The following is a 16,573-nucleotide window of genomic DNA, read 5'->3' on the forward strand; positions in this document are numbered from 1 at the left end:
AATTATTGTTTTTTCTTTGATTATAAGACTTGCCTTTGAAAAGCTTTAGCTTATAATTACTAACAGCATTGTAGTAGTTTTCTTCTAGCTTAATTGTTCTGTAGCTTTGATTGGTAACCTCTTTCCTTCTTGAGACTTCATTGGAAATGGATTTCCCAGCTGGACATTCTTGGTGAACAAATGCAGATAGATATATTGATAGGTAGGCAGGCAAGTCAGGTCTGTGGTGTAGAGGAATGAAAAGTTTTAACTGTGGCATAAAAAAATTTGGATTGCGTAGTGCACAGAGTGCCGGATTAATCAACTGGGGGGGGGGGGGTGTTAACAGTGTTTTATCACTTACTCTGAGAAAGAGTTGAGCAATATGTGTTTCAGTAAGGCTGTTACTGTTAAACTCCCCTGGTGGAGACCATAGGATGGCAGGCACCTGTTTCTAGGAGAAACAGGGCAGTTTGCAGGCATATGTCACTTAAAGAAATGTATTAGCCTTGTGCCATTACATGTTCACTGCTTAAACACTTGTGGGTAAATATGGGGAAAGTATAAGGCTAGTGTAAAACCCGTGGCAACTTTTGGGATAATGCCCCACTAAGACCTTGCCATCCAGCAGGACCACTTTGGTTGGAGGTGAAGAGGCTCAGCAGGCACAGAGAAGCAAAAAGTGCATAAAATGTTAAAAGTCATAATTTATTTGAAGTACATCCTAAGGTGAATGTGTGGTGTGCGTGCGTGCAGACGTGCAGCTATGTCACCTTAGTTTAAGGCCAGTGTAATGGAGAATTGTCCCTTTATGCTGTGGTGCAGTGACATCTGAACTGAGTATCGTTAGTAAAGCAATACAGCTCAGCTCCCTACATGAGTGATGGGAGAAGAGCTTGCTCCCAGACAAAGCCATATTTTTTTCTGCTCTGCAAAACAGTTTTCCTTCTCAATGCCTATTTTCACTGGTTTCATTTTTACTTTTGTTTACTTCTGGTGGCTTTGTTGCAGCAAATTTGTATTTGTAGAGTGATTTTCAGTCTGCCCATATTATACTTAAGTTACATTTTTTACACATTTTCAAAATGTACTGCACTTGATTCCATACCGGTTTTGCAATATTTGGAGATAGTCCAATTGCTGTGTCATTGCTGTCTGTTATTTCTCTAATGTCATTCTAAAAAAATACCTATGATACATAACGTTTTTTTCTGAAACTGATTATTTCTGTTATTATTGTCTCTTACTTCTCTGATGATGTCAGTCTTAAAAATACCTATGATACATAACTTTGTTTTATTCTGAAACTGGTTAGAATGAAATGTGTACATTTTTTTTATGTCTTTTGCATGTTTTGTACAGGGAGTATTGTAGGATTAAAAGGCAATGCTGGTCAGAGTGCATACAGTGCAAGTAAATCAGGACTAATGGGATTCTCCCGTTCTCTTGCAAAAGAAGTAGCTGGAAAGAGAATTCGAGTCAACATGGTTATTCCAGGTAGGCTATTAAGATTTTTCTTTATAGTGTTTTTATTTATTTTTGTCAGATGTAAAGAACTCAACAGAGGCAACAAATGTAATATTGAAGCTGAGGTTTAAATAAATATATCTTCTCCAAATGGCAATATTTTTAGCCACTTCTTGCACTTGCAAAGAAAACTCTATCCAGCTGATTTTTGCTTTGTGGGTGGGTGCGATAAATTTTAAGAGGCTATTAGCAAGTAGTGAGGATTTTTTATGGTTTTGAGAAATTGTGGGATCAAAGTGTGTGGAATCACTGACTGAGACCCAGGTGCAGTCATTATTGTGCTCTGTACAATGTCTTGCTCTCTTGTTTGATTTCCAGCAGTTGCCCCTTCTGTATGAAGCTTGCATGTCCAGCTCCTGTTCATGTAAGTTTTCACTGGGATTTCTAGTTTCCTCTTACATACCAAAGACCTATCGATAGGTGATTTGATGAGCTTCTTAACTGTTTGTAGGTGTTTGAGTGGTGTGTTTCTCATTTGTGTGTCTGTCTTGTCCTGCAAAGTGCTTGCATCCTGACGTGCCCAAGATTGGTTGCCTGCTGTATGCCTGTATACTGGAGGGGGAAGGCTGTGGCTTCCTGCTACCTTATAGGATGTAAGAGGTACTATAATGTAAATTAATGAATATATGAAAGAAAGCCCAGTCACCTTGACAAAGAATGATGGTATAAGCTTAATTATAAAACAGAATTTCAGAATGCTGATTGTCTGAAGCCTTCCTTGGCATGCTGCAGGATGTCAGTATATATTTTTTCTCCTTAAAAATATTCAGAAGTTAGCCATTATATTATCAGCATAGTATACTGACAGATTTATGTGATGTGTTATTACGTTTTTCATTTTAAAACATTTTTTTGCCTTATGACTTTCCAGTATTGGTCCTGTCTACTAATATACTATGCAGAGTACCTAATATTTACATACTGCTTGAAAGTGTATTTTATACAGGTTTATTTGTTCAGTTTTAGATAACCTTAGTATGATTTACTGAATTTAGCTGGAGGGTCATTAAATATGTGAAAAAATTAAACTTTTTCGACAAAGAACAAATGCTATGGTATTTTTTTATGCTGCCTCTTGCAGCGGTACAATAGCATAACGCTATCCCAACTGCATTTATCTGAAACCAGCATTACATTTCAAACAGTCCTACCTGCCCTATTCACTGAAGTCACTAATGTCTGCATAATGGATGACACCTCCTTGTGCTTATGAGTTTTGTTCTTCAAAACACACTATCGTGCCTAAAGTCAAATTACAAACACACACACACACAAACACACACACACACACACACACACACACACACACACACACACACACACACACACACACACAGAAAGCCCCCTGCTTTGGTACTGTCATAAAAACTTTGAAGTGAAAGGATAATGTAAGCATTCATTTCTTCCCTAAGAGAGTTATTCTTTCTGCTAGGAAACCCTAAGCATAGTGACCATGGATAAATTACAAACATACATACAAATACAAAGAAAACCATCTATCTGAAGTAGTTTACTTAATTTGATCTTCAACCTGTGGGGTACCGGATCTGTATTGGATCCTAGCCGGTAAGTTCACTAGCATCTGCTCTGAGCTCCAAGCTCCTCCCCTTATCCATAATACACCTTCACTACCTTCCAACCCCCAGATATCGTTTGCCTCGGCTTGCCTGAAGCATCGTGATCCTGATCTCTGAGTTTGAGTTGGGTTATTTGATATGTAAGCAGTTTTTTCATAGTTGATTGAGTGTTAGCTGTTAGTGTAGGTTCTGCGGGAGGGGACACCCAGGAAGTAGATGGGGCCATGCCGAAAGCCTCCAGGAACACGGATTCATCAGAGGAAGGTTTGTGGGGTTGGACCAACCTCCCCAGTGGTTTTCGATTTCCATGATGTCTCCAAAGGAGACATCCTCAGGAGGTGATCTGGGGGAACCTTCCAATTCATTCAAATCTGTGTCCTCAGTAAGGGACTCTGGGGAGTCCAAGTGCCTCCTCTTACATGTATGCTTGCGAGGCACGTCTCAGGTGAGGCTCTCTGGGGGAACTCGCACGCCACTTGTTCCTCAGGGGGAACCGCCTGGTGCTCCTCGAGCATCGGCTGTCCGTCTGGTAAAATGATGGGATTCATAGACAAAGCTGAGGGAGTCGGGGCGGAGTCCGAGGAAAAAGTCAAGGGTCTCAATCCAGTAGAGAGAACCCTTTCTACAACATCGAATAACGAGGGAGAACAAACCTCCTGGACCACCATTAAGGAAACCGCTTTACCCGGATTCAATGTGAGAATTGTAGCCAGGCCCAAAGTGGATGGAGCTCTGGGGGGGGGGGGGGGGGCTTGGCCTGACATCGAGGCCAATGGAAAAAGTTCCACTCCCTCGGATCCAACACCCAGGCTCTGGCTCCAAGAGACACTCTAATCTGAACTGGTTGGATCTGACATGCTCCAGGCAGCTGCTGGCATCGATGAGACAGGTACTGTCTGCACCGACCCCCTGAATAAGGCCATCCTCGGATCCAAGTACTCTGAATCCAGTGGATGGATCGAAGTAGGAGAAATTGGTGTGAAGAAAGGAAGCAATCTCCCCCCTCCAGTGGGAGAAGGGGCTGGCAAGACTCCCATCTGGATCGGAGTACGAATGAACCTCCTCATCATTTTATCCATGTCAACTTCAGATAAGCTTCGGGTGGACCTCAACGAAGCCATGGACTCAGACCTGGTGGGTCGAGGAACCAAAGCCCTAGATGGTGGTCATGGCTCCTCCGGCTCCGGGAAAAATCTCGGAGATCAGAGACGAGGGGAGTCACAGATCCTAGACTAACTCTTGGTGGGAGTAGAAGCAGAAAGGTCCAGGGACCTCTTACATTTTTCTGGCCTGTGCTCTCTCTCCTTCTCTCTGCCTCTTCTGCGCTCCCCTTCCACAGGCTTATAAACAGGAGGTTGAGTCCCAGCCTGGGAGGGAGGAGAAGCAAGGAGGAGAGAGGAAGGAGAGGCGGCCACAGCAGCTGCTGTGACCGAAGCAGTGGAAGAGGCAGCCGCCTCAGTAGTGTATAGAACGCCTTTCAGAGCCAATTTAGCCCATCTATCCTTAATAGCGCACGGGTTAAAACCCGCACAAATGGTACAGTCTGTACTTAAATGTGCTACACCCAAGCACATAACGTAAAGAGTGTGGCCATTGGCTGGTGACAATTTGTGGCCACACTCAGTGCACCTCTTGAAGACCGGCTTGGTGTCAGCCATGTCTCTTACAGGAGAAAACTGCACACACAACAAGAGAAGGAAAAAGAAGAAAAAAACTATTTCCTACTCAGTCCCACTCACCACACACTCAAAGGCACACAGAACGCTGATGGGGGAGGGGGAAAAACTACAGAAAAAAAACCCTAAAAATGACGCACCAGTGAGGGGAGGAGGAGAGGGAACCTACACTAACAGCTAGCTTAGGAGAAGCATCGTCGGCAGCTTTGGACCTATGCGGTCTGTCTCTGTCTTTATCTTTGCGTTTTTTCAGAATGTCTGTAGTCGGGTGGTTTACTGAAGCCATATCTGGATAACTGAACCGAGTACCAAAATATTTAGAAGTGTAAATAAACCAACGACAAATAGTCGCCAGTACTCAGTGAGGCGCTTTCGCAGCCTCTAATACCTGCTACTTCAGATCCACAGGCCTCTTCTGAGACCCATTTGGAGTCCGGTATGTTGCGAGATGCTTCAGTTGTGGAACCTGCAGATGTCTCTACCTTGGATGGGTCCAGAGCCGCTGTGCAGGCACTGGCTTCTGAGGGGGGTTTAAGGCCTACTGACTTGCATATTAAACCAATGCCATCTTCTTCTTCAAGGCCTAAAACTCGATTCATGCCTAGAAAACCAACGCCCAGACCGCTTGGTCAGGCCTCTATGCCTAAAAAACAAATAATAAGAATGGCTGAAGACCTTATTACTTTTATCAGGGGAAGCCACCCTTCCTCCTCTCAGAGACCTAGGACTGAGTTTGCTTATGATTCTTCTGATCAAGATTCTGAAATTTCTGTTTCCTTTGATGACCAGGATTTACCCTTATTTATCTATGAGGATTCTGATGCAGAGGACACTATTCCCACTGCTCCCCCTCCAGAGGATTTCTCTTTTGGTGAAACCTTACATACTCTTAGGGAACGTTTTCGCTGGGAAAGCCAGGATTACTCTGACTCTAAAAAGAGGCTTAGGGATTTCTTACTCCTGCCCCAACACAGGCCTTTAGCTATCCCCCCTGTACTGGACATTGTTGATGGTGCCTTTTCGGAATCTAGCTTGGCCCCTGACTCTTTACCTCCTGCTCCCTGAAAACCTGATAGATATTACAGGGTTCCTGACTCTCACAAGTTCCTTTTTAGAAATCCTACTGCGTATCCTGAGACCATTTCACAGGGATCCAAGGACATTAAGGCTACTACGGCCAAAAATCCTACCCCCTCTGACAGAGATTCCAGTGCACTGGCTAGATGGGTAAGAAGGTATATACTTCTGCAACCTTGGCCATTAGGGTCTTAAACTGCCAGTTTCATATGTTAAAGTATCAGCAGCATATTATTGGATTGCTTAAACAGAAAATGATGTTGATTCCTGACTTTGCTGAAAATAAGGATTTACAGGATTTAATGCATTCCGCTTTACAAGTTGGAAAACATACTTTGCAGTGTGGTTTTGATTCACTAGAGGCATCTTGCAGGGCTGCTGTCACTGTGTCTGTACTTAGAAGGCATGCTTGGCTTAAGGAGCAATCTTTGCTAGATCATGTTAAAGCTAAATTGCTGGATGCTTCCTTAAACCAAGACCGCCTGTTTGGCAACAAAGCAGAAGACCTACTTAAAAAGATGGAGGAAAAAGCTGTTGCAAACTGTTAAAGATTCCTGCAAGTACAGCCTCCCAGATTTAGTAGGTATTGGCCCTCTAAAAATTGGTCCTTTCCTGCCTCTTCCAGGCCTTCCCAGTCCAAACCCAGAACCAGCAGAACACCCAGGCTTCAGTCCCAAGGTACTCACAGGGCTAAGCAGTGGGGGGGCTCCCACTTCCAAAGCAGGGAGTGGTAAGACTCCCCCCTATGGTAAACTGTCTCAGTGACTTAATTTAAATCTTCCAAGCCCTGCACAACTGACTGTTCCTTAGGGGGAAAGATTGCCTGGCAGGGAACTCATTACCCAGGACAAATGGGTTTTAAATATAGTTTCCCAAGGATACAGATTCCACTTTCACTCCTTACCAAACCCAAACAGTTGGCCAGGCCTACCCCCAAATCAATGGGCATAGGCTCAAAAGCAAATTATCGCTCTCTTAAACATCAGGGCTATTCATCCTGTTACAGAAGAGGAAAAGGGCCAAGGTTTCTACTCAAGACTTTTCCTGGTGCCCAGAAAAGACAACTCCTGGAGTCCTATACTGGACCTCTCTATCCCAAACACATTTTTGGTGATTCCAAAATTCAGGATGTTAACTCTTTACCAGCTGCTTCCTATGCTAGGCAAAGATGCCTGGTTGGTAACACTGGATTTAAAGGAAGCTTACCTGCACATCCCAATAAGGGAATCTTGCAGAAGATACCTACGCTTCAAAGCAGGCTGCATGCACTATCAGTTCTCTGCACTGTCCTTTGGCTTATCTGCTGCGCCCAGGGTATTCACAAAGTGCCTAGCTCCAGTCATTACATTTTGCAGGCAAAGAAATATCCATATATATCCATACCTGGACGATTGTCTAATTCAGGCAGAAAACCAGGACATACTATTGAATCATCTGGCGTTTGTACAGAAATTGCTAATTTCTCGGGGGTACACAATAAACGAAAAGAAATCACATCTTGTACCCTGCCAACAAATTGTATTCCGAGGAGCAAGCATGAACACAACTTCCGAGATGGCTTTTCTCACGCCAGAAAAACAAGTTCATTTGACAGCCTACTTAAACTACTGGCCACAAAGACCCAGCTATCAGCAAGGAAAATACTGCAAGTCTTGGGGTTCATGGCCTCCTGCATTCTACTAATTCCATATGCAAGACTGCATATGAGGAAACTACAAGGGTATCTAAAAAGCCTATGGTGTCAACATTGTCAGGATCTAGAAGCAATGATTCCTATCATTCCTTGTCTACAGATAGTGGGCAGACACCTGTCACCAAAAAAAGGGACTGCCATTCACTCTACCCCCTGCCGCCCAAACCCTAACAACAGACGCATCAGACTATGCATAGGGGGCTCACTTGGCAGGGAAATGCATTCAGGGCAAATGGAACCCAAGTCAAATGCACCTTCACATCAATGAGAAAGAAATGCTAGCTGTACAGAATGCTCTTGACAGCCTTCAAGGACCACATCCTTCCAGGGCAATTAATGGTAAAGACGGACAACATCACTTTTATGTGGTACATAAACAAGCAGGGGGGAACCCACTCATACCCTCTCTGCAGACTAGCCATGGCTCTGTGGAACACAGCCTTGAGCTACCAAGTGCACCTACAGGCTCAATTCTTGCCAGGAAAGCTAAGCACACTGGCAGACCTAAGCAGAAATCTCATGGACCCATACGAGTGGAAACTGGAACCAAAGATATTCAACATGTTGAGAAACAAATGGGGGGAGCCCAGATATAGACCTGTTTGCCTCCCCCCAGAACTACCAATTGGAAAAGTTCTGCACAAGGACTCCCCACAAACAAGCTTGGAAAGTGGATGCCCTGTCCTTCACCTGGAAAAACCTATGAGTTTATGCCTTTCCCCCTCTGCCTCTCCTCTCCAAGGTACTACTAAAATATGACAAACCAAGGACAATATTGATTGCACCAGACTGGCCACGCCAACAATGGCACCCCCTTTTGCGCAGTGTGTCACTGCTGGCACCATGGCACCTGCCTCAGACCCCTGTCCTGCTGCCCCAGCAGGAGGGCCAGATTCTGCACCCACAGCTTCAAACCCTGAACCTGGCAGCCTGGCTAATTACCTAATCTCTGCGTTACCATCCCTCAGTAAGCAAGTGTTGGATGTCATTCTGTAGGCAAGGAGGCCTAGTATTAGAAAATCCTATGCTGAAATATGGAAAAGATTCTGTTCCTGGAACCAAGCTCAGGGGATGGGCACAGCAATGCCCAATTTATCTCAAATTCTTCAATACCTAACTGAGATGCTGCACAAGGGCCTTTCCTTTTCCTCCATCAAAATTCATGCCCTCAGCCATTTCAGCTCATTACAACACAGAACCACCCCTCTTCTCTCATCCACTGCTGAAGCAGTTCCTCAGTTGGGCCAAGAACTTAAGACCACCCAGGAGAGCCCCTACTCCAGCCTGGGACCTTAACTTTACATTGGAAAGACTCACTCTACCTCCTTTTGAGACCGCTACAAATGCAGAGTTGAAATTCCTTTCTTGGAAAACAGCCTTCCCTTTAGCCATCACTTCAGCAAGAAGGGTGTCTGAATTACAGGCCCTCATGGCAGTGGAGCCTTTCATCATTTTTCATGCGGATAGGATGTCCCTCAAGACCAATCCCTCCTTCATGCCCAAGGTGGTATCCAGTGTGGCCCTTAAGGTTCATAGGTTGGTACTAGGCTATCAGCCCTAGGGCCTATACAAGCCTAGCCATAATAATTCCCTGGCTATTTCTTCCCACACTATTTTCTTCCCTGGACCCCTGTCTAGCAGGGCAACTGACATGATCCCCGGGGTGAATTTCCTTTCTCCCATCCAGTCATCAAGGTTCCTTTTGAAGAGGGCCAGAGAGGCACTCTGCTTGACATGTATGGGCAATCTATTCCAGAGTCTGGGGAGTCTCTGGGTCAGGAACCTATCCCTCCAGCATGTTTTGTTTATTGTGATGACAAGGTTTAGATCCCTGGAGCGTGTGGCTCTGAGTGATTGGGATTTCTTTAAGTGTAGCATGTCCAACAGCTCTGGGTTTGACATGGCCTTGTATGTTAAGCAGAGATCACCTCTGAGTAGGCGATATGCGACAGAGTATAGCTGGAGTTTTTTAAGGCGGTCAGCATAGGGCATCTGCTTTAGGCCTGTGATTCTTTTAGTGAGGTATTTCTGCGGCCTTTCCAATTGTTGCAGATGTCTTGAGAGGTACATACCAAACGGGGCGTTGTATTCTATAATGGGTCAAATGAGGGATGAGTACAGTGGGACAGTGACCTCCTTTTTTCTGGATGAAAAGCCCTTAGTGATGAGGTGTGCCACATAGAAGGATTTCCTGACTGTTGTGGCGATGTGGTTATCGAAGGTGAGACCACTGTCTACCTGTGTCCCTAAGTCTCTTATCACACTTTCGGTGTTTAGTGTACTGCCACCTGTATGGTAAATCACGGATACATGTTTTTTCCCAAAGGGGATAACTATACATTTCTTGGCATTGAGCTTGAGCCCATGGCTCTGGCACCAAGCATCTGTTTCTGTAAGGCCCTTTTGTAGAGTATCCACATCATTTGGGGATTCAATAATGGCTCCCAGTTTGCAGTCATCTGCGAACTTTGTTAGCCAGAGTCCCTTAGTGTTGGCCTGTACTTCAGAGAAGTAGATGCCAAACACGAGTGGTCCCAAGACTGAGCCCTGAGGTACTCCACTTGTGACTTGTCTGGAGCTGGATTTGGAGTCGGCTACTTTTACAGTGTGGGTTCTTTCAGTAAGCCAGTTAGCAACCCATTGGGTGACGTAGGGATTAATCAGTCCATTCATTTGCCAACCTTCTTTTCTAATCCACAGAACAAAGAGGAGTGAATACTGCACTCCTTAGATGTGCACAGACAACTTAGATTTTATTTGGACAGGTCTAAACCTCTCAGAAAATCTGAACAACTGCTAGTTGCATTTGCTGCAGGGGCTGAGGGGAAGGCCATTTCAAAGCAACCATTTCTAAATGGATAGGCCATTGCATTCATTTCTGCTATAAGTACCATGGAAAACCTACTTCACAGGGGATTAGACCACATTCAGCCAGGGCAGCATCTACCTGTATAGCCTTTCTCAGAGGTGTCCCTACCAGGGGCATCCTAGAAGCTGCTACCTGGAGTTCTGTACATACCTTCACCAAGCATTTGCCAATTTTCTCTAAATCCAGAGCTGGCTTTGCCAGTGCAGTCTTGCAGGGCCTTATAGCTGCTCCTAATGCTATCTAATTTCCTCCTCCCATCTTTAGCTTTGGGAATCTACCCAAATGTGATGACTGCAATAGTGAAACACGAAGAACATAGTACAGTTGTGTACACTTACCATAAATGTAGATGTTCAAGTGTATTCACTGTTGCAGTCCTAGTTACCCCTCCAACCCCCTGACTTCTTTTGGCTATACCTCTATTCTTGCTTACTATGTTTAAATCTTTTTGGTGTATTTGCTTTTTTGTTGGAGGTGTAACCTTATATATATAATTGCTTCCCATTATGGGGGCACCTGACATCTGGGGCAAGAAAAACTGATGTAATGGCATCGGCTGCATGCTTTATACCCCTGACTACCTGACGTCATGGAAGATGAGGCAGCAACCGACGCAGGACCCAAGACTTTGTTAATCAGGCCGACTGAGGGCTACTGCAAGCAGATAACCCAAATGTGATGACTGCAACAGTGAATACACTTGAACATCTACATTTATTGTGCACAACTGTACTTTCTTCAAGCTTTGGTCGCTCCACCATTTGAACCTGCAGCAATCACAGATCTTAAGTTTTTGTCTTGGAAAACAGCATTTCTAGTAGCTATCACTGCTGCTAAAAAGGTTTCGAAACTGCAAGTGTTTATATTAAAGTTCCATATATGGTTTTCCATAAGGACAGAGTTTCCCTTTGTTCCAATCCTTCCTTTCTTCCCAAGGTGGCATCACAAGTTGACATCAATCAGACTATTAATTTACCTGTTTTCTTTCCAAATTTTGCTAACAAAATGGAATACAGACTCCACTTGTTGGATGTTCATAGACAGTTACGATTTTATTTATACAGGACTAAAACCTTTTGTAAATCTGATCAGTTGTTTGTGTCTTTCTCTAAACCCTTTTTGGATAAACCTATCTCTAAGGTCACTATCGCTAGGTGGATTTGTTTGTGCATCCTTCAGGTCTATAAGGATGAAGGTTTGTCTCCTCCGGGTCAGGTGAAAGCTCATTCGACTAGGTCAATGGCTGCTTCTGCGGCCTTTTGGTTGAGTCTCATTGGATGAGATTTGTTCTGCAGCTACTTGGTCCTCATCTCATACATTTATTTCTCACTACAAATTGGATTTGATTTCTAGAAGGAGAGCACCCTTTGGTTCCACGGTGCTCCGGAATATCCTTCCATGAGGGCCACCCAGGAGTTTAGTAACTGGGGAGTCTGTCCCACAGCTTGAAGATTAAATGAAGTAAACTACTTCAGATAAAGAAGTTATGTACTCACCATAACATTCCATCTGAGTAGTTCTACTTCATTTGTCTTCAACCATCCCTCCCTCCTTCCCCCTGGTCTTACCATATGGACAGCCTGTTTGGCTGAAGTTTTAGCTGCCTAATGTATTTTTACAGGTCGGGATCTCAATATAAGTGCCAGCAAACTCGATCTGGGGGTTGGAAGGTAGTGGAGGAGTATTATGGGTAAGGGGAGGAGCTTGGAGCTCAGAGCAGATGCTAGTGAACTTGCCGGCTCAGATCTGATAAGGATCCGGTACCCACAGGTTGAAGACAAATGAAGTAGAACTACTCAGATGGAATGTTATGGTGAGTACGTAACTTCTTTATTTAGGCACTGTTAGAATCATAGAAGTGAAAGGATACTATTAGCTATAATTTAGGACTTGAATCCAAAACCAGCAGCATACTGTGCTGGTATCACTGCCACTGGAAGTGAAAGGATACTAGTAGCTTTAATTTAAAACTTGAGCCCCAAGACTGCCAGCATACTGTGCTGGTGTCACTGCCATTGGAACTGAAATAATACTATTAGCTCTAATTTAGGACTTGAGCCCCAAGACTGCCAGCATACTGTGCTGGTATCACTGCCACTGGAAGTGAAAGGATACTATTAGCTGTAATTTAGGACTTGAACCCAAGACTGCCAGCTTACACAAGTGATAATTCAATAAAGGTGTTTAAAAAACACAAAAGTGAAGGACACACTCTGCAGGTGTGAAAAGGATGGAAAGACCGTCTGCAGTGGGTGTATGTTTTTAAACCCTCAAAGATCCTTTTCTAGGAATCAACGAGGTGGATGGAAAATGTGGTTCAGGAAGTCCCATGGTCCTATCCAGGGCACACGTGGAAGTAGTTTCCCTAGGGGTAGAGGGGGGAACTCTAATGAACATTGATGCCCATGTGGCACAGGAAGCCTGCAAACCCAGGGGTCCAGAGATTTTCTCTTATAGACCCTGTCAGTGCTCCTGAAAGAAAGCCTGATTGTTCTCCTCTGGAGGCAATTGGGGGTCAACTATCCCTGTGCCAGATAGCCTGGTAAGATATAACAAGAGATACTGTACTTCGATGCAGAGGATTATTTCCAGAAGGTATATAATTCTCTTTTTCCTTCCACCCCTAAGTACATGCAAAATTCCCGGTGTTCCACCCAGTCAGAGGAAGGCAGCAGCACTAGAAATGTAAAAGCTGCGAGAAAAAGAGTCATCTAAGAGGTCCCACCAGAGCACCTAGAATCCGGAACTTACTCAATGTTCTTTTTAGTGCCAAAGAAGACAGGGGACTGGAGACTAATTTCAGATAAAAGCACCTTGAACAAGTCAGTTCGACATACAATAGTTTTGGATGGTCACGATTCAGTCCATTCTGCCCTTCCTGGGCAAAGAAGATTGGATGTGCTCGATAGACCTTCAGGATGCGTACTGTCACATAAAAATGAACAGACAACACAGAAGGTATTTACACTTCTAGCTGGGAGCCAGTCACTATCAGTTCAGAACACTACCCTTTGGCCTCATTCCAGACCCCAGGGTGTTCACCAAATGCATGGTAGTGGTAGCAGCTCACTTGAGACTGCAGGGATTCTGAGTGTTTCCATATCTAGACAACTGGCTCATTACCACCCCAGCCAGGCATCTGCTAACAAGAGCAAGAGACCAGGTACTTCAAATTTGTTCTCATCTGGGGATAACCCATAACACATGCACTCAGGTCACTCCACAGCAAGTACAAATATGACTCTGTCATTGTCCATGTTGGTGTGAATGACCTGAGATGTACCTCCCTGGACTACATAAAAAGAGACATGGAGGAGCTTTCTGATCTTGTAGCCCAGGCAGGTATGACCCTAGCCCTGAGTAGCATTCTGCCATCACCCAGAATGATACCCCACAGTACAAAGACAAAATGATTGACCTCAAAAATTGGCTAAGCTTCTGGTGTCATTCTAAGGGGATCCAGTATCTGTCTGCCTGGGATGACATGACTGACAAACCACGATGCTTTGCCAGAGATGGCCTGCACCTGTCGCCCTTGGGATTCCGGATACTGGCTAAGGCTCTTGCCACCCCTATAGTGCCTTTTTAGGCAAGATTCAAATGACAAATTCACCACCGTAACAGGTACAAGCAAGCAAAATCTGAGGGTAATGCTACTCAATGCTAGAAGTCTAAACCTCAAAATGCACTCACTCGAGGCACTCCTTAAAATGGAGAACATAGACATCTGTGCAGTGACAGAGACCTGGTTCAAGGCTGCAGAGAGCACCCCTGCATTACCAGGCTATAATTCATACCACACCTTTCGGCCTCCTAACTTGGACCGAAGCACTAAAGGCAGAGGCGTGTCCATATTCATTAAGGATATCCACACCTCCAGGCTAGTTGCTCAGCATAATGCATCTGAGATTATCCAAGTGCAACTAACTCTGGGCAAGACCGCAATGCAAATTGTAGCTTGCTACAGATCTCCCACCATGCCCCAGGATTCCCACTTCTCATTTCTTGATACACTGGAAAATATTAGGGTACAACCTAACACCCTAATAATGGGTGATTTCAACTACCCCACCATTAACTGGGAAAACTACTCGTGCACCAACTCCTGTGCTCAACGTTTTCTGGAATTCATAAATTCCAATGCCTTGGATCAACTTATCCACACCCCCACCAGGGGCAGCAGTATTCTAGACCTGGTCATTACCAACATGGGCAACCGGTGTTCCACACCAGAGGTCAATTCCTTGTTAGTCAGATCCGACCATAAGAAAATCACCCTAGACATCCACATCCCAGCCCCACCCCCCATTAGGGAAACCACCGTAAAAAATTTCTCCAAAGCCAACTTCACGCTTCTTAAGATAGAAGTGGCAAACTTCACAACACCCATGCTGACGGACAATAGAGATACAACTGCTGAATCCTATACAATTGCACTTTATAAGCACTTACATGAGTGCATGGATCGTGCAATCCCTAACAGAACCAAGATGCTATTCATCCTCCAAAAAAAGGAAGCCAATCTGGTGGTCCCCTGCTATAAACAAACTCTACAACAGAAGAAAGAAACTGTTGCAAAAAAGAGTAAAATCCCATGATTGGAGGAACTCCGTGGCCAGCCTCAGTAAGAAGCTGAGATCCTTCATAAAATCCTCCAAAGCTAGTTATGAAAACAAAATCTCCACTAATTCCAAAGACAACCACAAAGCATTCTATAGCTGTGTCAAGAATCTCAATGGCATCACTCAGATCTGCTCTGAGTTACAGCACAATGGCACTAAATATACAGAACCAACTGATATTGCCAACATCCTGGCAGATAAGGTTCAGTGCTAACTTTACCCCTCTTTCATCCCCTAAAGGGCCCATCTCTATACCAGAAGAATGCAACGTACCTGTAATCACCGCTGCACAGGTAAAAAACACACTCTCCAAAGCCAAGAACACAGCATCCATGGGACCTGACAACATCCCAGGCTGCGTTCTACATGAACTACAGAACGAACTGGCACCCCACCTAAGTACCATGTTTAATCATAGCCTCACCTCAGGCTTTGTGCCCACTGAATGGCGCACAGCAAGGGTTATCCCACTCCACAAAGGGGGAGCCACCACAGACCCCAGGAACTACCACCCCATTAGCCTGATGAGCCTGGTCTGGAAGGCTATGGAGCGTATCATCATGGAACTTATAAACAATGACATTGGTAATCTCCAAACTCTGGACCCTACCCAGTTCGGGTTTGCAAAAGGCAGACCATGTCTCCTAAACCTGATAGACTTCTTTGAAGTGGTTACCAAAGCTGTAGATGAGGGTAAGGTGGTACACACAGCCTATCTAGATCTCGCCAAGGCTTTCGACACCATCCCCCACTCTGGAATTCTAGACAAACTCACTAAACTAGGTATAAATCCCTATGTCACAAGATGGGTTGCCAACTGGCTCACTGACCAAACCCACACTGTGAAAGTAGCAGACTCTAAATCCATCTTCAGACCAGTGACAAGTGGAGTACTACAGGGTTCAGTCCTAGGTCCTCTCCTGTTTGGTATCTACTTCTCTGAAGTACAGGCTAACACAGAAGGTCTTTGGCTAACAAAGTTCGCAGATGACTGCAAACTAGGAGCCATAATCAAATCTCCTAACGATGTGGATATCCTACAAAAGGGCCTCACTGAGACAGATGCCTGGTGTCAAAGCCATGGCCTCAAGCTCAATGCCAAAAAGTGCATTGTCATCCCTTTTGGTAAAAACTCTGTACCCATGAACTACCACAAAGGCGGTAATCTACGTAACATCGAAAGTGTGATAAGAGACCTTGGGACACAGGTGGACAGTAGTATCTCCTTTGATAATCACATTGCCACAGTAGTCAGGAAATCCTTCTACGTGGCACACCTCATCACAAAAGGTTTCTCATCCAGGAAAAAAGAGGTTATTGTTCCCCTCTACTCGTCACTCATTAGACCTATTATAGAGTACAACACCCCTTTTGGTATGTACCTCACAAGACATCTACAACAACTGGAAAGGCCACAGAAATACCTCACAAAGAGGATTATCGGCCTCAAACAGATGCCCTACGCAGACCGTATCAGAAAACTCCAGCTTTACTCTGTCGCATATCTCCTACTCAGAGGCGATCTCTGCCTAACATACAAAGCTATGTCAAAC

The 16,573-nt window shown here is 44.6% G+C and overlaps 1 protein-coding gene across 4 annotated transcripts in view; it reads left to right on the forward strand.

Moving 5' to 3' along the window:
• The window catches only part of CBR4 (carbonyl reductase 4), a 767,690-nt gene that overhangs the window by 549,693 nt on the left and 201,424 nt on the right, over positions 1 to 16,573 (forward strand). For all 4 annotated transcript variants that reach the window (XM_044062572.1, XM_044062573.1, XM_044062574.1 and 1 more), the window contains exon 5: positions 1,342 to 1,476. In XM_044062572.1, coding sequence (XP_043918507.1) covers positions 1,342 to 1,476 — 135 coding nt within the window. The remainder of the gene's footprint in view (positions 1 to 1,341; positions 1,477 to 16,573) is intronic.

The sequence above is a fragment of the Protopterus annectens genome, chromosome 2.part1, assembly GCF_019279795.1.
Source record: "Protopterus annectens isolate FY-2018-M chromosome 2.part1, PAN1.0, whole genome shotgun sequence".
NCBI classification, from domain to species: Eukaryota; Metazoa; Chordata; order Ceratodontiformes; family Protopteridae; genus Protopterus; species Protopterus annectens.